General features: G+C 38.4%; 1 protein-coding gene across 3 annotated transcripts in view; it reads left to right on the top strand.

The window, feature by feature from the left end:
• Positions 1-1781: 1781 nt before the first annotated feature.
• Positions 1782-22065, top strand: part of PTPN21 (protein tyrosine phosphatase non-receptor type 21) — a 39723-nt gene continuing 19439 nt past the window's right edge. For 2 of the 3 annotated variants that reach the window (XM_015865347.1, XM_015865348.1), the window contains exons 1-9: positions 5491-5670; positions 14313-14482; positions 15405-15502; positions 18113-18180; positions 18635-18705; positions 19988-20075; positions 20291-20379; positions 21275-21362; positions 21515-21594. In XM_015865347.1, coding sequence (XP_015720833.1) covers positions 5491-5670; positions 14313-14482; positions 15405-15502; positions 18113-18180; positions 18635-18705; positions 19988-20075; positions 20291-20379; positions 21275-21362; positions 21515-21594 — 932 coding nt within the window. Of the gene's footprint in view, positions 2271-5298; positions 5671-14312; positions 14483-15404; positions 15503-18112; positions 18181-18634; positions 18706-19987; positions 20076-20290; positions 20380-21274; positions 21363-21514; positions 21595-22065 lie in introns of those variants that run through there. The other variant, XM_015865345.2, reaches the window with a different exon arrangement.

Below are 22065 nucleotides of genomic sequence, written 5' to 3'. Positions count from 1 at the left end.
TCTGAACAAGGTGAATGTTTGCACCAGCCTTCACCCTGTAGACAGGGCATGAATCAACCCAATAGGCAGAAACTTTTCTGTGCCGTTTTAGAATGAGGGCTGCAATGTTAGTTTCTTCTGTAGATCGAAGGAGAGTAAAGAAAGGGATGTGGGTATTTCTCACCATGCATGTCATGTAAACATAGACTGGGAGTTGAAGGGGAGCAGCAGTAGCACAGTATAGCACCATGAGGCAATTGGGCTATGTCTTATTAATGTTCCTGTATCAGAGATCATTGTGTGATCATGGACTTCATTGTCACTTTGTTCTATTTGTTAGAGATAAGAGATAAAGCAGGAAATGAGATCTGATGGGGCAAAATATGAGATATAAAGAGCAAAATGGAGAAAATATGGACAGGTATTAGTTAGGATACAAACTAGGGTTTATAGAAAGCAGAAGAAAAACATGGAGTTTAGGAGTCTGATGAGCTTCAAAGGAGAAAACGTAAGCTGTGGAGAAGCCTATGAGCGATGTCCTACCTGTGTTTAAGGTGATGTACCTTCTTTGATGAATGTGCAAAGAGAAAATACAGGAAAAAGTAACTCTGCCAAGTTAGAAAATTGTTATAATGCAACTTCCAGGCAGGAAAATGGTGCGATCAAAATTTAGACTAGGAAATGAAGCAGATAGGACAACTGAGACTTTGTTTCCAGTATTAATTGTTTAGAAATACATTCATGGTTTGGGTTTGTCATGCATTATGCTGTTCAGTTTTCTCAGGCAAGTAACCATAGTTCTGGCTTCTAACAGATACTATTAGAAAAGGATATCCATTTAGTTTATTTCATTTCATATAAGACTGAGTGAATTATTTTCCTGGCCTGTGGACTCTTCATTGTAACTATGGCTCATATGTGGGAGAAAAAATAGGTAATTCCCCTGATTGGAGGAAACCTGTTGTGTCTGAGAGAAATAACTCAGAACTCATGATAGTACAAAATTGCTTACATATTTCAGCTGTGATTATTCTCCTCAGTAGCATTCTGTTTGCATAGCAGGTCTGCAAGTTAGACTTGCTCAGACAGTAGCATGTTTGCTTTATCTTCTTCCTCATCCCTCACCTGTTTCAAGTTTGTATATACTTCTACCTGTCTCATGTAATGTGGAGAATGACACTCTACACAGCATACAACACTTGTTTATTTCTTGTATATTTGCATTATTTTTTGAGTATATGTGAGAAGGGAATATTGCCCCCTATGTGAGGACTGAATTCATTAAATGCTATAAATATTACTTTAATGCTTGATAAGATGGTTGTTATTAAAGACATACCTTCTACTGGAGCCTTTGGGAGTCTTGATTTGAGAGGAAGAGCTGAAGGATCAGCCTTTAAGCCTGCATTTGCTTGCTGTGTATATTACCAACAGCTGAAACTTTGCAAGGACTTCTGCTTTTAGCTGCACGCATTAATATATGTGCACAGGTCACTCGGTGTGGCACATAAGAATTAAACCTTGAAAATGCTTCCAAGCTGCGTAAAAAGAATAGTAATAAAAATAAGGCCAACACATATTTTTTCTTTTTTTCTTTCTTTTTTTTTTTTTTTTGTAAGAGATTTCCCTTAATTGGAAAAGCTTAAAATAAACGATCATATGATTAAAAAAAGCAAGGATTGCCTGCTATTTGTTGTAGCCCCTATTTCTGTAGCAGCCCGCAGCCAGTGAAGCAGCTGTTCATTGCTGACATTCTCCCTGCCAGGCATTCCAACTCTGTGAGGTAATGGGCTGCAAGCATACGGGCCTTCGCTTTAATTCTTTCGGCGTATCCTTCCGCATGGGTAGAGCGAGGGGAACGCCTCCAGGAAAAGAAATTAAATGCACACACACACGGGCACACGGAGACGGACGGCTTGAAAATATTCCAGAGAAGGCGATTTTGTGCTCGTGCAGCACAGCGTGGCGTGGAGAGGCTGCCTGCAGAGCTGGCTGACGCTGCTTTATTTTGCTGAAATATTTCCTTCCACCCCCAGCTCTTCACCCAGTGGAATGATACCCAGAGCGAGTTTTTTGAGACAGGAAGTGAGGAATGTTTTCACTATGAGTGATCTGAGAAGAAGGTGGGTTAGCCGAGATAGCAGCTGTGCGGTGCGGGAGGAGCACAGCAAGGCAGCTCCCAAGGAGTACAGATGAGATGGCTCCGCCACAAGACATCTCAGAGCACCGTGGTTTTTCTTCAGCTGCACACATGTGAAAGGACGCTCGGTGGCTTTGGATCGCAGCAAAAGGTAATGGGAAAACAGCGGGCACAGGCAAACTTGGTGGGTAAGCACGGCTGTGTGCTGTGAGAGGAGCTTCCAGCGTTTACTTCTTGAAAAGTGAAGACTGTAGTGCTCCGTGCTCCTGGAGGAAGGAGAAGTTTGAGGTGTGCACTTACTGTGGCTCTTTTAGTCCAGGAGCCAAGTCAAAGATTAACTGGTAAAACAAGGGGGAGGGTAGAGTACTCTGATTGATTTTTTTCTGGCTCCCTAAAACTCACAAAAAAAAAAAAAAAAAAAAAAAAAAAAGTAACTTTATTCTTCTGTAAGATGGTGCAGTTTTATTTCACATGCTATCATTGACTCAGACTGTTTGAAAATCTTTGTAGAGTAAAATGCTTCTTATTGAGGGGAAAGTGGGAAGTGGGAGGGGAAAAGATATCACAGTGCTTGGTAATTGTGTTTCAGTCATGAGTGCGTTGCTGTAATTTTAAAAGCAACTATGTGTCGAAATACAAGCCTACCAAGTTTGGCCACGAATGACATTTTTACTTGTTGTGTGAAAATCCAAGGTTTGCTAAATAAATAAAGGTTTGGTGTTTTTGAGAGAGTCACCTGGGGTTTGCAACTTCAGGCTGTTTGTAGTTCCTGTTTGCTAAAGCAGCTCTGTAATAATGCAGACGTATCCCAACTTAAAATTACGCAGAAGGCAAACAGGGGAGCACCTGGCATTGCTGATCGCTCCTGGCATGTTCTGAACATTCTGACACCTCCCCATGCCTGCATTGCTACCTACACACACAGAGAAATTACTGAGATTGGAGACCGCCTAAAGTCAGCATTAGGTGCCTCGTGAATTTCACCTACCACTGCTTCCTGATATTTCTTTCACGCTCTTGGGATACTTTTCTAAGGTTCTGATGGGGTCAGTTAGTTGGGATTGCTGTTAGTTTCAGTCTTTTACATTCAGTCTGTAAAACTGAGATTAGAACAGCACTTCACTTGTGATAGCAGCCTTCAAAAAGGTGAATAAAATGGTTTCTCACATTGCTGTAGCACCAAACAGAAAAAAAATGCATAATTGCGTACAGAATGTGTCACAGAAGTGAGCTAAGGTCAGTCAGCCAAAAGTTTCAGTGCCAGGAATAAACCCAGTGAGGGATTCTGCTGGCAGTGGGCAGGAAACTAAAAGCTTCTGTCCACAGAGCATTCCCTGCGTGCTGCTCTTCGGGGCTGGATTTGGAGGATCAGTGTGCAGAGCAAGTAATCAAGCGAGGAGACTCTGCCTGTCTCTAGAATTTTCAGGGAAACTTGTTGCTGTCAGTTGTAACTTATTGTGGCCACACCCGACACTAATTGAGTCAGCGTCTGGATTTTTATTATTATTGTTATTTTTTTGGGGTGGGGGCAAGCGTTAAATCAGTAGTAATGAATCTTAAGGTTTTAGATGGTATCTGTTCAGGATGGGGGCTGTGTACAGCCTCCAGCTTATTAGACGGATGGCCATGAAACGTGCTTCTGGTCATTCTCCAAATTGCAAGGATGTCATCGAGGAAAAATGCCACGCCGCCCCTCAGGCCTGCAGCCCTTCTGCCTCTGCTCCTCCACAGTGCATGGAAGAGCGGAGCACGGAGCCTGGCAGGGCATTGCAACTCAGTCTGGTTGTGATGAGTACTGTTGCATTTATACGTGTGTGTGTAAACATACAAGCAGCACGGTGCTATCTGGTTGTTCAAACCTTTCAGTGTACAAACGGGTGCGGTAGGGAGGTCACTTCTGATCCCCCTTTCCCAAATAAATGGATATATTCTTGTAGTTATCTGAGAAAAGCCCTCGGGAATCAACCTGTGACTTTTAAAACGCGTTATTCCTGCGGCTTGTTGTTTGTTTGTTTGTTTTGTGTGTGTGTGTTCGTGATAATGCCTCTTTATTTCCGAGAAGCACGGTGCTGCCACTAGAGGTCCCGCAGCCGCTCACCCAGCGGATTCCGAACAATGCGGCCGCTCCGTGTGCTCGGGGCCGCCGCCTGGGCCCGGCTCGACCCGCTCCTGCCCGGGAGGGGCTGCCTGGGCTGGGAGCAGCTCTGTCCTGCTGCCGGGTGGGCACGGGCTCGAGTTATGATGTTTGGGCGGCTCTCCTGGGGCTGTCCGCCGCTTGGATGAAGCGCTTTCAGTTAAGTGGTGGCTCCAGCACCCAGCCGCGCTGCTTGGGTGCTCTGAGCGTTCACACCGCTGCAGGACTACCTGCGTTCATGCAGTGCGTTTGTTTTCCTTGTGCTACTGAAAATCCAGACCAGTTAGGCTGGGGCACAAGGGGTGAGACGGAGCTTGGAAGGGAGGAAGGGTGAAGTAAGTGCTCGGCGGAGCCAAAAGGAGAGCAGGTGTGAAGGTGTTTGCAAAAGGCGGGGGGTGAACAGGCGGTTGCCTTTATGCTTAGAAGAAATGTCCTTTTTTTTTTCCTCCCCCCTTCCCCCAAGGAAAAATTAGAAAACAAATAGCTTTCAGAATTAGCATACTGTGGTGGTGTGAGGGAAACCATAACCTCAAACAGCATGCCGCACTTTAATATAAGAAATAATGTCTCTGTGAGCTGCAATTCAGGGAAAATTAGAAGAATTGGATTTTAATTGTCTGGTAGGAAATGGCTGAGGTGTGAGGTGTAGTGCCTCGCTTCCTGCCTTTCTTTGGGGCTTGGTTTTGTGTTTAATCCAACAGATAGCAGCTCTGAAATAATGCCCAACTGCTGGCTTTGCTCTTAAAGAAAAGGCTTTTGTCAGCATTAAAAGTACTGTAGGATGTTCTGGAGGTCTTTTACTTAACTACTGATTCAGTTAAGAAATGTTTCTTATTTTAAGGCATTTCAGCCATGTTTAATCAAGATTTATTATTTATTTGCAAGTAAAACAAAAAGAAGTACACAAAAAAGTTTTGCCAAAGACTACTGTTATATGTGGAAAAACCAGAAACTCTGGTGCTTCTTTGAGTATTTGAATGTATAGCAGCTCTGAAAATTGTTTCTGCTTCATGTATATTTTTCTTTCCCTTTTGCTTCTTACTAGGATTCCAGTGGATGCCCCTCTACTCGTGTCTCAGTGGAAAAAATTGCTCACTTTTAATGGATACTGCTGCTGGTGGTTGATTTTTGGAGACTTTACAGCTCCTTACTGTTTGAGAGGAAACTGCTGCTTTTCCTCTCCCGAGTTCCTCGTGGTGGTAGCTTTTTAACTCTCACCATTGGTGTGGGAAAGAAGATGCCTTTACCTTTTGGGTTAAAATTGAAACGAACTCGACGCTATACAGTATCCAGCAAGAGTTGCTTGGTGGCTCGGATCCAGCTGCTCAATAATGAATTTGTGGAGTTCACGTTATCTGTGGAAAGCACGGGCCAGGAAAGTCTGGAAGCAGTGGCTCAGAGGCTTGAGTTGCGGGAGGTAAGTGAACTGTCAAGTTCAGGTGTGGCTTTGTCTTTGGTGCTAGATGACCTTTGTGGTGAATCCTTACCACTTGGGGCAGTCAGCTTATTTACTTATTTATGCAGCTGTTCTGTGTGCCCCTTGTTTCTTTGTAGTCTGGTCTTGAGGATGAATTGGATTGATCAAAACAGGTGCAAAATGTACCTGACAGAACAAGAGAATGCCTAAGGTAACAACGTGTGAGAAGTGGTGGTGAACAGAAGCTTAGAAAGATGAGCAAAGCCACAGCAGTGGTTGTTTTTAAATTTAACAATGCTGAAAATATCATTTAGAAGAAGAGAAAACAAACATCACCGAGTATTTTTCCTACCTAAGCAACATGGCTAAGAATTGCTGAGAGACATGTGATTTTTAAATCCTTATAGATTAGGAGGTGAAAGAGAATGTTATATATATATGCATATATTTCTGATGGATCAGTGCTGTGAAAAGAACCAGAAGCACAAATGTGATATCTGTGCTGGTGACTATTTCTATTGTTTGTTCACTTATCGCAAACCTGTTTGCAGACAGTGCTTTTGAGCAAGCATTTAGTCATTTAGATCAATGTCTGGCCTTATAGAGAATCATGGTATGCCCTAGCTGTAGCCGTATAACATCTTCCCTCTCACCTCTTCCCCCAGTTCTCAGAAATATTTTTTCTCCCTGTTTGTAGAATAATAAATGAAAAAAGAGGGAATCCATTCATCTCTGTTTGTTTGCTGTCTATGTTTTATGTCCCAGTTTGCTTTTTGGGTAGTCCAGATAATCTGTACAGTCATTGTGGAAAAATGAAGTTCTGTGGAGTGGTATGGCTTATTTTTTCTTGCTTTTTCTAGAAAAGAGAAAATCTGACTACTCTCCTAGCCTTAGCATTTACTTAGAACACATCTAGAATTCAGTTGTTGTGACTGAATGGAGTTTGTCAGTTTTACCTACACACTTTCAGATGTCACTGCTTAGTCAACAGAAGGTAAAGAATTTAACAGTGTTTGATTGCAAAATGCAGAGGCTTTGTGTTCTGGAATGATGACAACTGGCTTTTATTTATCTATTTACAAAGCATTGGAGATGCGTGGTTGGTTATGTTTTTATTTATTTGGTTTGTTTTTTTTTTCCCCAGCAATTCATTATCTCTTTTACTGGAACTACTCCTAAAAAAAATATAAAATAAGGCTGGCAGTTCCCTCAATTAAAAGTCATATATCAGACTAAGGGAGTTGACACCACACTCCTGAACTCAGAACAAATTCTTTTGGTCATGCATTCTTGCTTGGATTATTTTGGCAGGAAAATGTGTTGCAATAAAAGGGAATGGAAAGTAGGGATATAAATTACTTTCCAGAGCTTGCGTTCAAAAAGATGTTGTTTTTCCTTTAAATAGTAGGATTTGCCAAGCAGATACAGGGATCATTTCTGACTACTTTCTTAGTATGAAGTTTTCAGGAAGGTTGTTCAGCATTTGCTTGTATCTATGAAAACAGTATTAATCCTTGAGATTGTGGAGTACTGAGTACTTTCTCTAAGAATTCATGTTTTTAATGCATGACACACCCTTTAAAGTGTGAATTGAAAGTGTTAAACATGAAAGTCTGACTGTTTAAGTGCTGAGATTTACCTCAGATACGAAAGTGGAGATACAAGCATGAAATTACTGTATATGGGCTACATAGTTTTGATGTACAGCCTCAGAATAATTTGTTACAGGAGTTATGAGAGGAATCTTGACCCATTTACACACTCAATGGTGAAATTTATCTTGGTGTAATCTGTCATTAGAGAATCAAGGCAGTGAAATGATTGGTTTCTTAGTGCTGTACCATCCTCTATTTGTTTTAACAGATTGTACTTGAATAGTAGTCCTCAGATTGTGCAATATGTAGCTTAACACTGGGTTACTTTTGTGATTTTTTTTCCAATTAATAATTCTTATTTTCAAGTTGCATGTATGCATACCTAGGATTCAGAAAGTCTGAGTATTTGAACAGTTTTATTTTGTTACTGAACAGCAAGCCTTGCAAAAAAAAAGTGAAATGAGTGCAGTAAACTGAGGGATAGTTTGTCTTTTGTCCCGTGAGAGGACTATAATCAAACCTGATTTAAAGGAGGAGCTGTATTTGTTGTGAAAAACCATTGGGAGTTGCAAGTTGAGAAAAAATGTTCAGAGCTCTGATTATTAACTAACTAGAAAAGAATGTTTAATACTGCACGTATTGCATTTAGGACACAAGTATACAGACTAAGTACTTGAAAATATAAAAGGTTTTAAAATGTTAATACAGCTATATATTTAAAGGATATTTAGCAGGAGATGTTACAACTGACTTAGCTCTCTTGCTGGATCTTTTAATTCTGTTTTCTAATAACACTTCAGTAGCAGAATAAAGGGCCAGATTCTGCTGATGCTTGCAAACAGAGTCTGACTTCAGTGCAAATGTGCAGTACACAAGTGCAATAATGACTCATTAAAAAAATAGCTTCTCTGTAAAGTATGTGTGGTGTACATTTTAATTCCTCTGTTTGTATTGGACATGAATGGGAAGGAATCCAGATTCTGAATTACTTGGAAAATCTGAAACAGTGCTTCAGTGTTTCCTAAAACTTTGTTCTGAAGTCCAAAGGATCAACTCTTCTTTGGAGAAAACGCATGAAAATACTTTAGATTCAGCGTGGTGGTTCATTAAATGATTGTTTACATAAGTAAACAGTCTTTTGAAAATAAGACCAAATGCAACCATAAACACTGCTGTGTGCGTATGTGTTAGTAAGCATACTGACCAGCAGATAAAAGTTGGGCCAAGTAAAGACCGAGGAGTCATTGACATAATTATGTTTATGCCTCGTATCAAATTTTTATGGAATACTGGCTAATGCTTAAAGAAATAAAATCAAGAAGTGGTGATCGCTTAATGGCTGCCTCTCTGAATGAAGTTTTTAAGCTTAACGTTAAGAAAGGGAGAGAAATTATCACGGAGGAATGCATATAAAAACCTTCAGTGTGTTATTAATTTAAAATATGACTTTCTTGAAAAACAGAATTGACTCCATCTAAAACATGTACTAACTTTAAATGTGCTGAAATAATAATTTAAGTGTCCAGATACACAGGAGGACAGAACATTCTACAATCAGCAAGTGCCTTAATAAAGTTAGGTCAGAATTTGAATGTACCGTTTGATTGTATACTTTCACTGTCACAATACCTGTGAATTGTGATCAAGTATTATACTAATTTTGCACTAATTTCAACAGATTTTTGTTAGTTCTGAAGCAAGTATGTTAGCTTTGTGTTTTTAGACAACTTTGATGTTGTAAAGTGATCAGAACTTAAGAATCCAGTAATTGTGATTGTAATACTTCCTTTAATGTTGGTGCTTTATAAGGTGAGAGTCAGAAGCAGGTATGGGAGTCTGTCCTTTGTGGAGTCTTGAACAGAGGTGGGAAAAGTAGCACTATTTACAGAAGAAGAAAAGGGTACCTTTCTGTGCTTCCTGGTTATATTAACCAATAGCTGACCTGTTTCTGCAAGAGATTAAACTATGTTTTGATGGTTCATAACGTCTTCTATGTGCTGCAAAAGTATTGCTATTTATCTTGTAGATTAGCCAGTTTAGTTTTGTATAATATTCTGATAAGTGAAATCTGCCTTGTCTGTCAGAGGAAATCCCATTTATTCAAGGTATTTGGAGGGGGTGAAAATACACACCAGCATTCTTGCCGTGCTTTAATCTGAATTAGAATGTTAGATTACCTTGCAAAATATTGGCTTTTAAAACTATGATTTTTAAATTTCTTATCCCTTCAGTATTGATTTAAGCTGTAATTGGCAACTGCTTTGTTTAAATCACATTTGTCAGAATGATATGGATGCAGTCAGGAGAAAATCATTGCGAGGGATGTGTCTGTAGGCTGCATTGGAAAAAATGTTTACTGTATGAAAGGAATAGTTAAGCTTGGCTTCTTCCTGAATTCTTTTAGGCACCTTACTAAACCCTCCCTTTTGCTGTAGTTGAATACCTTGTCAGTGCTAGAACAAAAATAGTCAAGAAAGCCAAAGTGTCCTGAAGTGAGTAGCTTCGAGTGGGGGCAAAAAAATGAAGGGCTCCTCAGCCCTGCTTGTTCTGCAGGCACTGGTGGATGTCAAGGGCTGCAGCTTTCTGATCGATGGCAGATACATGCCAAGACTTAGAGGTTTTCTTTTTTTCACCACTTCCAGGAAATCTTGTGTCTTGTACCCTGTCCAGTCCAGGCTGCTCCAAAACCAGTCCAGGATTCTCCACTAGAGACTGTGAGGATTTGTAGAGGGGGACGTCTGCTGTGATAAGAAGAAAGTTTCTGGAGAATTTTTAGTACCTTTTGTCTCCTTCTGAAGTTCTTAATATTGGACATAGAGTAAAGCCTTCGTTTGATATCTGGCAGTTGTGCATAGTACATAATTATTGAGCCAGTTTTGAAAGCAGTTTATTTGAACTGTTGTATTCTGATGGCAGCGGCTGTTTTGTATCCAAGTATAAGATAAAGTGAGACTCAGTGGAGTCTGTGGGCTAACTGGGATTTTCTTAGTCTGGCTGTAAAGCTTATGGATGAGACAGTGTTTTCAGCATTCTCTTATGATGAGATACTGTTTTCAGCATTCTCTTCAAGAAAGCCTTATGGCGTGTTGTATTCATACACACCAATGTAAAGACAGTAAAACACCCATGGAAGTTTTTTCTTTCTTTCTTTTTTTTTTTTTCTCGTTATGTGTGGATCTACAGAGAATAGCTCTGTAAGAGACAGCAGTAATTGTGTTGTCTCAAAATCCTAGGAAATAAAACTTTTTCTGTTGTGTTACAATGCGAAGCAGAGAAAGGCACAGTCTAGTTTGAGAATGCATAACAGCTGCTGTTTAGAGAAAATATTATGCACTTGATATTTGACATTTGTCAACCAGATTCCTTTTCTAGATAGTGTAAACTGTGACCAAAGTAGACCCTGAGATTCTGTATTAAAGATGTTCTTCTGTGTGTCGTGCTAGACAGAATAACTGATATGTATAAATTCTGTTTGAAGTAGAGCCAAACAAAGTGGGATTATGTTAGGGACAAGACAGGTTCATTTTAAGGAAGAATAAAATGGAATACAGCTGCTAATTATAGCCAACTAATATCAGACAATACAGTGTAGGACTGAATCACTGATTCAGTTTCAAAGGAAATCTGAGGATGGAGATTTGATGCCTCTTTGGGAAACCTCTTCCAGTGTTTGACTAGGCTCATTGTGATTTTTTTTTTTTCCTAATCTGACTTGAGTTTCCCACATTGCAGCTCATGCTCACCATTTCTCATCCCTGCAGTGGGTCTCACTGGAAGTCTCCTTGAGTAGAGCAGTTTGGCTCTGTCTTCCCTATACTCTGCCATTGGGTAACAGAAAAAAACAGTAACATTTTATATGTCCCTCCTCAAGCCTGATCAACTTTGCTTCTCAGACTGTCATGGGACATCATGGAAGAAGATATAATAGTAATAATGTAGTTTTGTGGCACGCATAACCTGACAAAGCCCCTCTGCTTAGCTTGTGAAGGCTCAGTGACTGCAAATGCAGATGTGGGTTCTACCTCTCTCTCCCACAAACCTATGGGCCTTTTTGGCTGTAAGATTATATTGGGCTTTTCTTTGCATTTTTCAACCTTGGTATAAAAATACTTAATGTTTCTGTCTGTTGTGGCAGGAAGCAGCTGAGTAGAAAGCAAATGGAGAAGTGCTAAGGTCCTTTTATTTATATTTGACTTTCTTCAAAGGGATTGGGTGATGAATAAGTCACTAAAATAAATCAACCTCAAAATAGTGTTAATCTTAACAGCTTAACATATTTTAGGAGTTATGTCATTACATTCTTTTTAGAATTGAGTGCTGTCCTGTCCTGCTAATAATACAAACTTTATAATGAATAAAATGGATTCTGTTTTAATCAGTGAAAGTATTCCAGGGCACATAAACTACTCTGAAAATTCATGGGGTCAGATTCTGCCCTTGAAGTGAAACAATTGCATAGAAGTCAGAAGGTGGGTTCTGGCCCATAGCATTTACCTTGCCTTGCATTTTAGTTACTTTTGACAATCCAGTTTGGAGGAGATTTTTAAGGGAAAATAACATGACAGAAAAATCTTAATTAAGAATATTCTGGATTCCAGAGTATATTTTAAAATACAGAAACGTTTTTCTTAGTCTTGTGCCGGTAATATCTCGATTCTGTGCATGGGTAAGGAAAAGTGGTCTGTATTGTATGGAAATGGACTAGCACAAGCAAACATCATAGCTTAAAAATAGGTTGTACGTTCAGTTTATCCTTCAGGTTGTAGAATCAGGAGTATCTGCATTTAGAGAGTACACAGTGGCGGTGCTGTTACCAGACATTTCCGTTCATGCTCTTCTTTCTGTTACAAATCTGTGTTTGCTTGAAGCTTACGTACACCAAAGCTGCAGTTGAAACTTATTCGAAGTGTTGCTTATAAATGTTTGTCTGGTTTCCAGAAGCGTTTATGTGATATCTTCTTCAGAAGTCTTTCAGCTTTGATGATACATTTCCACAGGCCTTGTTTCCTGTAGCTTTTGCTGTCTGCTAGGTCTCTGCTTGCGTCCAGCAGCTGCTGTTGATGTTCCAGACTGTGGTTAGCCACGGGCCAGCCAGCTGGACCACCACAGGGGGCTTCCAGTCCTCCTTCAGAGCACAGAATGGATTGTGAGGAATACCTTTTATTCTTTTTTACCCTTTTACAGTGTGAGACGTTGCTGTAAATGTAATATTTCTTCTTCATGGAGTATCTGTGGTGCTGTTGTTAAATTCTTAACATCTTAAGGAATCTTAAGCTGTGAGGTGACAGGGATTACCGCGCACTGGATCTTAGGGATGGTGGAATTGAAACACAGAAATAAAAGTGTGTGTGTGTGTGTGTGTGTCTATGGGCATTTCTAATTTAACTTAGTGTTTGTAGGATAGCCTGTGTTTCTAATCAAATGGAACTAGTGTTGTGTTAGAACTTAAAGAAGGCTAAATGGACAGCCTGTGTTCTAACATGTTCTGTCTTCTTCGTACTGAATCTGCAATTACCTGGATTGATCACGTTAATTTAGTTTGTTTTTAAGCACTGAGTAAAGAAAAGTCACTTAAAATGCATTGATCGTAATTCAGAGAGGAGCAAAGAAGTACGTTTGCCAATAGATTTAAGAAGTATTTGCTGAATATGAAAGTAAGAGTATGCCTTTAAAATAGCTCTAATTTCACAATTATTGCTGGAGATGGTGCTTTTATGGAATGGGTGATACTGTGAATGTAATGTTATACTTTGACTTCTGTGTCCAAAATTATTTAATGCTCTGTGCTGGTACAGAGAATTGACTTCATTGCTATCCCTACAGTCTGGTATGGAGCCATGCTGTGGATGCTTGCATGAAACAGAGTTGTAAGGAATGAAGTGAATACCACAATGCTGGATCCTTCATCTCATATAGATTATAAATTACAAAGATGGATTTCTGTGTGATTTTTCAGGCATGCTTGTATTCAACAGGAAATTACAAAAACACAGCTTTGGTACTACCAGCTCTCATTCCCCAGTAAATTTTAGATTTCTAGTCCAAAGCACCAAAATGATAGTTTCTGAGAAAAGAATAAATATTTTCCTTGAAAAGTAGATAAATTTTCCAAGTTTAATTCAGGAAAATGCCATGTTATGATAAATACTCCTTTATTTTGTAAAATGCCTTCATTTATAGCTTTATTTTGTACAATTTAAAATCATAGTTATGTAAAGAAAAGTGCTGGATTAGAGGTGTTGGTACTTCTACCATTTCATCATATAATGATGTATGTGTAGTAAAGACTTGGCAAATTTCCATATGAATGTCCTCATCTTAGTTGGTGATTCATTGCATTCCCTTATCTACCACCCAGAATAAGAAAATGTAATTATGATTTCTAGTTTTTCTGTGATAATGACATCATCATTATTTCCCAGTACACGTCTGCTTGATAATTCTGAACTGAAGGAGTTAAGTGCTGCAGGAGGAGATTTTAATCAGTTCAAATGTACTGGAGAGATCAAAATTAGATTGTGTTACTCAAAGCATTGTTCAGTCAGATCCCATGGATGGACACCACTCAGCTGCTTTGGGCAGTCTCTTCCACTGCATATGGTATTCTGTGGGCTTTGTTTTTGTGCTCAGGAGTAATTTTTTGACAATTTGTCCTATGCCCTTTTGTCCTTCAACATCCTATGTGAGGCTGCTCACTGGTTTTTCAGACAAGACGCACTCTGCTCTCTGTTAGTCCAATTCTGTTTGTATTTCTCACTTCCCTTAATTTTCTTGTCACTCTTAAATGCAATACCCCAACTAAATCAGGGACTGCTTGCAAATAAAAATTAGATTTGATAGCTGTTATAAACGTAAATTGCTTATCCGGATATAATACCTGGGTTTGATATTAAAATATTATGTCCCTGCAGTTCTCTGGCTTTTCAATTACCTGTAGCCTTAGGATCTTAAGTCTTTTATTTCTAGGGAGCAAGGCTTTCGTGCAATATATTTTATCTAATATGACAATATTAAATCTGTTTCATCATCGAAATGATTTTCTTTCAGATAACGTATTTCAGTCTGTGGTATTACAACAAGCAGAATCAGCGCAGATGGGTAGATTTGGACAAACCTTTGAAAAAGCAGCTGGACAAATATGCCTTGGAACCAACAGTGTATTTTGGAGTAGTGTTCTATGTGCCTACTGTTTCTCAACTTCAGCAGGAGATTACCAGGTGAACTTTATACATTTGTCTATAATTTTACTGTCAGCATCCAGAAACATATGGCTCGTACAAATTGTCTGCTTTACCCTTTTCAGTCTTTATAGAAATAGATATTATAATTTTAGGCAGCATTTATGTTCAAACTATGTATTTATTTCCCTTTTGAATGTTTGAAATAGTTTATAAACTAAGCAAAGTATTAATGTTTCAGTGATCTTAGGAATCTGCTCAAACTTGCTTTGATACGCTGTAGCTTTTTCCTTTCATTTTTTTTAAGGGCTTTTGTTTGGTCCCAGTTATTTTTGATTCTTTTATGTAAGGATATTATCTGGCATGACGTGGCATGGTGCTTTTTTCATAATAGGATCTAGGAAAAGTCTGAGTAATATTTATGAAGTATCACCGAATTTTAACAGTTCAGAGAAGGAAGATCAGTCTTATAGCTTCTGATTATCAAAATGTTTACGTTACTGTTTTTAATCTCTCAATTGCAGCAGTGCTTCTGGGTCTTCAGTATTAAAGCTTTACTTCACAATAGTTAATGTACAGTATGAGGAGGTCAATAATTATTTTAAAATTGGTCTCATAGAAAACAAATGTGCTTGTTGGCTAAGGTAGGGCGTGATATAGGTGGCTGAATGAGGTCAGGAGTATTCATGTAAGTAGTGATTCAGACTGTGGACCACAGTTATAACTTGCAGGGTTTGCCTGTTCAAGAGATGACCCAGGAAAAGATCAGTTTAATGATCTATCTGCAGTAGATAAATGAAAGCTGAAGGAGAAGTTGATGAGGACCATAAAGTGGTGGATCTGAATGATGAGAGTGGCCTCCCCAGATACTAGTGAATGGAGGGAGGAAGTACAGTCTTTTGAGAATAAGAAGCCTATTGTTAGCTTTTCCTTTTTTCCTTTTCTTTTTTTCTTCGCATAGGTATCAGTATTATTTGCAATTAAAGAAAGATATCTTGGAGGGCAGCATTCCTTGCACACTAGAACAAGCAATACATTTGGCTGGTTTGGCTGTTCAAGGTAAGTAAGGCAATTATGCTGATGTTGCGCTAAAAGTTTGTTGTCTTTCTGTTTATTGTTTACGGACCCCTCTTGCACTAATAAGACTTAAAGAGGTAGTTGCTTTCCAGTGTAGATTTTATTTCTATGAAGCACATTTTTGTTTTCAGTTGACAGCCCTACAAATGTAGTGAAGATTCAGTTTAGCAGATTATGAGAGGTCAGAGGCTTGCTCCTTAGAACTTCAACACCTGGTGTATTAGCTAGGGAAGGGGAACAAGGTGGAGAGAAGGGAATGGACAGACAGTGGGATCAGTGACCAAGTACTTAATGGTATTTCAGTGCAGTCCTCTGAGGTGTGCCTAGGTATCTAGACGCCTGAATCCCTTTGGAATACCTTTGGAGGCAAGTTGTTTGCTTGTGTCAGCAGAGCTTTCATCTGTTTCTCTTACCAAAAACTCTTTATCCTGACATCGAGAAAGAGACATACTTTAATAATAAGCAGAGATTTGAATGCACAGCAGTACTAGTATATCCACCTCTTCTCTTAACACCAAAGATTTTTTCAAGCTTGGAATTTTTAACAGCCTGTGTTCTATGTTAAAATCTTTCCTGAAGACCCGTTTCTGAGATGCATATGTGAAAATGGTTACTTTGGTGTGCCTAATTAGTGTTACGCTAATTAGTGTTTTCCTAGTTAGTGTTATTGTGTAATGTTTGTTTGATCTTAAATCTCTCAAGTCAACAGGCTTTTTTTATTGCAATAGCTTTGTTTATTGTGTCTGTGTGTTGCTTCTCTGTGGATATCCTTCCAGTACATCTAACAGCAGTTGTAAAGCTGCATATCGCTACTGGTGCACGCAAACACAAGATTCTTTTTTTATTTAGTCTTGTCTTTTTTTTTAATTATGTGCAATGGTTGCATCACATTAAATATGATGATTTTGTTTTTCTGAGAGTATAGTTATCAGTGGTGTAGATGAATAATGTTAGTGTTTATGTAACAGTGTATCTGTTTAATATAAGCCAGGATTTAATGGCCTTCAGCTGGCAAAATCTTACTTTGTTATTTTCATATCTTTAGACAGTATAAAAGTTTCTCTGCTCTGCAAGTTGTTTATAGATATATTTCAATATAATCTTCTTCCAGATGAAAAATATTTATCCTTGTAGCTTTCACATTCCTCTCTCTTTTATATGAGAACTACATGTGTTGATAACGTGATGAAAAAAACAACATAGGAAAAGTGCAGGTTCTAAATTAATGTACTTCAGTGACTGAAGTAGCTTATAGAAGGTAGGTCAGTTAATTTTAGCTAGTGAACTAACAGAAACAGTTGTTGGCTGTTCTGACTGAACTGTTTTCAAGAATGATTTGTGTTTGAAATACTTACAATAGGCTGCTTCTAAGCACTGCTTTATCTCAAGTACTTTGTTGGTCTAGTGTGTCACAAGTTCTTCCCTTTAATCATGAATAACTTGCATAGTGATTGCTAATGCATAATAAATACCTGATTCCTAAATGTCTCTACAGTTAAACTATTATCGGTTAGAATCTGTGGTAATGTAAATAAGACGTATACTTGGAGATTATGTTTCTGTGGTTTGGAGTGGCCGTTCTGGGCAGGATGATGTTTCTTAGTATAGTTTATCTTGTGAGATTACACATGGAATCCTAGAATTACCCAGGTTGGAAAAGACCTTGAAAATCATCAAGTCCAACCGCAGCCTAACCATAGTACCCTAACTATAACAACCATCTGCTAAATCATATCCCTGAGCACCACAGAATTTTCTGATTTAGGCTATTGTATTTCTTTGAACTGTTGGCTATTTCCTTTCTAGAAAGAAAAAAAGGCACTTCTTCTTGATGCTTTTTGATGTGATATAAAATCAGTTTTTTGTTAAGTCCCCTCTGAGCATATCTTTGAGTCAGGGAAGTTAAGGCATCTGATTTCCACTTTCTAGATGTCTTCATGTAGTGAGCTGTGAACAGAAGCTGTGGAGTCCAAGGTGCTCTGGCTGATCAGAATCCAGCAGCGAGAACAGTCTGTCAGCTCTACACTGACAGTGTGGTTGTGTGCAAGTGCATATCAGAGAGGAGAGAGTAAAGAAGACAGAGCCACGCACTTTTCAGTGTCACTCGGGGACAGAATAAGAGGCAATGGGCACAAGTTGAGATACAAGAAATCTTACAAATTTTTTGTTGAGAGAGGTGAAACACTGGAACAGATTGCCCAGAAATCTGTATTCAGAATATGATTGAGGAAGGCCCTGAGATAATCTGCTGTAGCTGACCTGCTTGGACAGGAGGGAACACTAGTCTCCAGAGGCCCCTTCTGTACTCAACTGTGATTAAAACCACACAAATAAAAGCATAAGGAACTTGGAGTGGAGTTCTGCTTGTCCTATCATTTCTTCTGCTCTCCTATCCACAAGGAATCTTACTGGTTTTTCTGAACAAGATAAAAACATGAAATCTGTTTTATTTTTCTCTTCATAAACATTACTGGTTAGTGTTTAGATCATAGTTCAATAAGATGAAGATCTGCTTTTTGGGGTTCCTTCTGCAATTAATGGGGTATCAAATCATTTTGTTATAACTGTTTGAATATGACGTTTATTTTTTAGCTGATTTTGGAGACTATGATCAGTATGAATCTCAGGAGTTTCTACAAAGATTTGCTTTGTTTCCAGTGGTAAGTAATTTCTTTAAGTTCTTTTTTTTTGTGTTATTGAGCACGAGCAAACTGTGTTGCAGGTACTCTTCAGTGTACTAAAGCCTAACATGAGACTGATAAATATATTAAAGATCATATGATTTATCCAGCTTATTGCTACCAAGATTGTCAAATTCAGTCTAAGTTTTCTGAGATTGTGGTGAGATATTTCACAGCAGCAAAGATATTGCAAGATATCTTCGGTTATTGTCATGGTAACCCGTGACAGTTATATTGTATTTTACAAGATGATGAGGGCAGAAACAAGAAAGCAAGAAAAACCACTTCAAAACTTTGTACTTTTTGCTTTTGTTTATGTTATCTGGAACCTAAACTCTGTAATTAGTGTGGAGGGTTGATTTCTCTGTGTGAAGGCACTGTAGCCATTTTATTTCATAGAATGATCATTCTATAAATGCTTTCTTACTCTAAGGGTTGGCTACAAGAAGAAAAAATATTGGAAGAAGCGACACAAAAAGTTGCCTTATTACATCAGAAATACAGGTAATATTTCTAAAACTCTATTGTACAATTTTGATGTGACTGCTTCAGTAGGTCAGGGCACTGAGAATCTCAGAAGGCAGCTGAAATAATTTAATCTCCCATTTAAATGAGTTTTTTTCACTGATATGGCTGTGTTTTGTTGTTGGTTGGTTTTGTTTGTTTTTTGTTGTTGTTTTCTTTTGCTAAGTGAAAAGAAAACTGAACTAATGACTGTTAAAGTAAACAAGAGGATATTAATATATCACAACATCAAGATGTGGCCCCAGTAATGATGTTTCTCAATAAACAGTACTGGCAAATACTGCAGGCAATTGAACCATAACAATGGTCACTGTGCCAGAATGCTTGTGATCTAAGTAAAAGGCTGCTTAATATGGTGGTCCAAGACAGAGGAAAGTTACTTTCTCTGTTGTCACTTCATTATCAAAATGTGTTTTGTGACTATGATACAAGTACTAATATGGGTTGGCTTTTTTTGTATTACTTTAAAGAAGAGGCTTGAAAATTTCAAATTGATTTAGCTTTGAAATGTTTTCATAACAAGATGGAATGTATAAAGTCCAGCAAGAAAGACTGCAGGACATTAGGACAAAGTGAAGAAATAAAGAAAACTATGTCTGAGAGGGTATTGAGAGGCATAAGAATGAACATGACAAAACCTTTCAGGTAGAGATCATGCCTTCTGTGAGATCAACTGGAGTAGTTAGGGACATACAAGATTTTGAGCCCTGTAATGCTACTGCAAGTTACTGAAAAAACTGTTTTTGCCAGCGGGTTTCATAAAAATAACATACGGGCTTTAACTACAAATTTTATCTTGCCAAAGATTAAGAAAATAACTCTCATTCCTGATATGTGAAGTATCAAATTTGATGTAGTTCCTTATATACTAAATTTGTATACTGCAATAGGAAAAATTCAGATCTTGAACGTGTGTGCTGGACTACTTCTTGTGATAGAGTGAGAAAATAAGGTGACAGTGATGGGTTGAAGAAGGATGCAATGATTTTCTGCCATCAGCAGAAACAATAATTTAAAGTGGTCTTTGTTGCCATTTCTGGTTGCGATGACTAAGATAAAGAAGCAACCAGAATCACAGTGTAAAGGTCGAGAAAAGTTTTCAGACCTTGGTACAGATGGAAACAGCATGTTTTGATGGATGCCTGCTTGTCTTGGTGGTGTTCTTATAGATTTAATGGTGTCATTCAGAGTAAAACAAATATATATTTTTATATTGTTGACTGTATTTGCTGATCACTGTTACCACTGTTTTGTTGTGTAGAGGCCTTACTCCTCCTGATGCAGAAATGTTATATATGCAAGAAGTGGAGAGAATGGAGGGCTATGGTGAAGAGACCTATCCTGCAAAGGTAAATGGGGCTTTATTTTTGTCTTAGTTGCTTTTCTTCCCTATGTAAAAATAGCTGCTTCCTGTCAAAAATAAAAGTAAATAATTGTTAATATCCTCAAAACAAAATGCATACAACTCCTTCTCTCTCCTCAGAATTCTAAAACTTGATTTTCATACAGATTTGCTTTTTAAGAATTTTTCTGTATATGCCTAATTTTTTGCTGCTTTTTCCAGGACAGCCAAGGAAGTGACATATTCATTGGAGCATGTCTTGATGGTATCTTTGTGAAACACAAAAATAGCCGACCTCCTGTTGTATTTAGGTTAGTATTGTTCTGTATAATATCCTATATCTTTACAATATCCTATACATAATGTTTTGTGTATGTACCTCACTAGCATGAAAGACTCTTAGATATGATGTGTGTTTACTTGTTTCATAAACCTGGGCATTATCTTCTAGCCCTTATGTTAAATAAATACTGAATTTTGAAGGAATCATAAAATGGCTTGTTCTGGGAGGGACCTTTAAAGACCATTCAGTTCCAACCTCCTGCCATGAGTTGTTTGCCTCCCACCAGCTCAGGCTGCCCAGGGCCAGATCCAAATTGGCTTAGTACATCTCTGGGAATGGAGCACCCACAGCTTCTCTGAGTAACCTGTTCCAATGTGTCACCCCCTTCTGTGTAAATAATTTCCTTCTAAAACCTGAACTAAATCTCCCCTTTTAGTTTAAAACCATTCGTCTTGGTCTTATCACCATCAAACCATGTAAAAAGTTGGTCTCCCTGCTTCTATAAGATCCCTCTAAATACTGAAAGGCTGCAGTGAAGTCTGTTGGCTATGCAGTTAATCCCTTTAAGCTGGATTAATTCTAAGAGATGAACATTTAATATACGTTTAATTGTGAAACGTTTCTTGAGTCAAAAAGGAGCAATTCCGCACAGACCATATAACATCCTAAGATATGCATGTCAGTTTATTTAACAATATTCACTTGTAAAACTATCCAATAATCTCTCACATATTTCATATCAAAGTATGAGAGTTAAGTGGTAACTTTTGCATCAGTATTTGGAGTTCATACATTATTTTAGTTAGACTGCTACTTAATGTTCTGTTGGTTGAATTGTAGACATGGCTTCTGCAATTCAGTTCCATTTTCTATGGTTTGAAAAACATAGCTCACCAGTCACGTTCTGTTCCTTTTGTCTGTAGGTGGCATGACATTGCCAACATGTCCCACAACAAATCCTTTTTTGCATTAGAGCTGGCAAACAAAGAAGAGACAATTCAATTCCAAACGGTATGTGGATTTTATTTCTTTTACTTTTTTAACTTTTAAAAATCAGTTAATAGCAAGTTAGTCTTCAAAATTTCCGTGACTTCTATGAAATTAAGTGATGTATTTTGACTACTGAGCAAATTTTGTTTTTTTGTTGTTTTTTTTTTTGGCAGGAAGATATGGAAACAGCAAAATATGTGTGGAGGATGTGTGTGGCGAGGCACAAATTTTACAGACTAAATAAATGCAGCCTGTAAGTAGTATACCTTAGAAGAACACTTGGTGCACTAGAAGTTCCCATGGGAAAGCAAAATTTGTTACAACTTCTGTAATTTCTATAATGTCATTTTTAGATTATACAAAGTATGGCTTATATTTTTTCCCCAGTCATCTCTGAGGTCGTGCTTATCACCTGTTTCTCAAACTCACACCTTCAGTATGGTTTATAATGGAGGGCAATAGTAAGTACTGAAAATCTTACCAAAAGTAGTAATGTTTGAGCCCCCGATGCTGGATCGCAGTGCTGTGATAGACTTTAGTTACTTTGGAGGCTATGATTGCTAGAATGTTTGTTGGAAGCACTGGGACTGGGTTTGGCCTGTGATTGGGTCAACTGCCCTGAAAGGACACTCTGAAGGCCTTTAAAAGGGCGGGTAGTGAATGTGAAGCACTCCTGAAATGTGCTGGATTGACAGCTGAGAGGTATGTGGTCCTTTGGATATTC

The sequence above is a fragment of the Coturnix japonica genome, chromosome 5, assembly GCF_001577835.2.
Source record: "Coturnix japonica isolate 7356 chromosome 5, Coturnix japonica 2.1, whole genome shotgun sequence".
Lineage (NCBI taxonomy): Eukaryota > Metazoa > Chordata > Aves > Galliformes > Phasianidae > Coturnix > Coturnix japonica.
The sequence above is the reverse complement of the archived record's forward strand: the minus strand, read 5'-3'. Positions and strand labels throughout refer to the sequence as shown.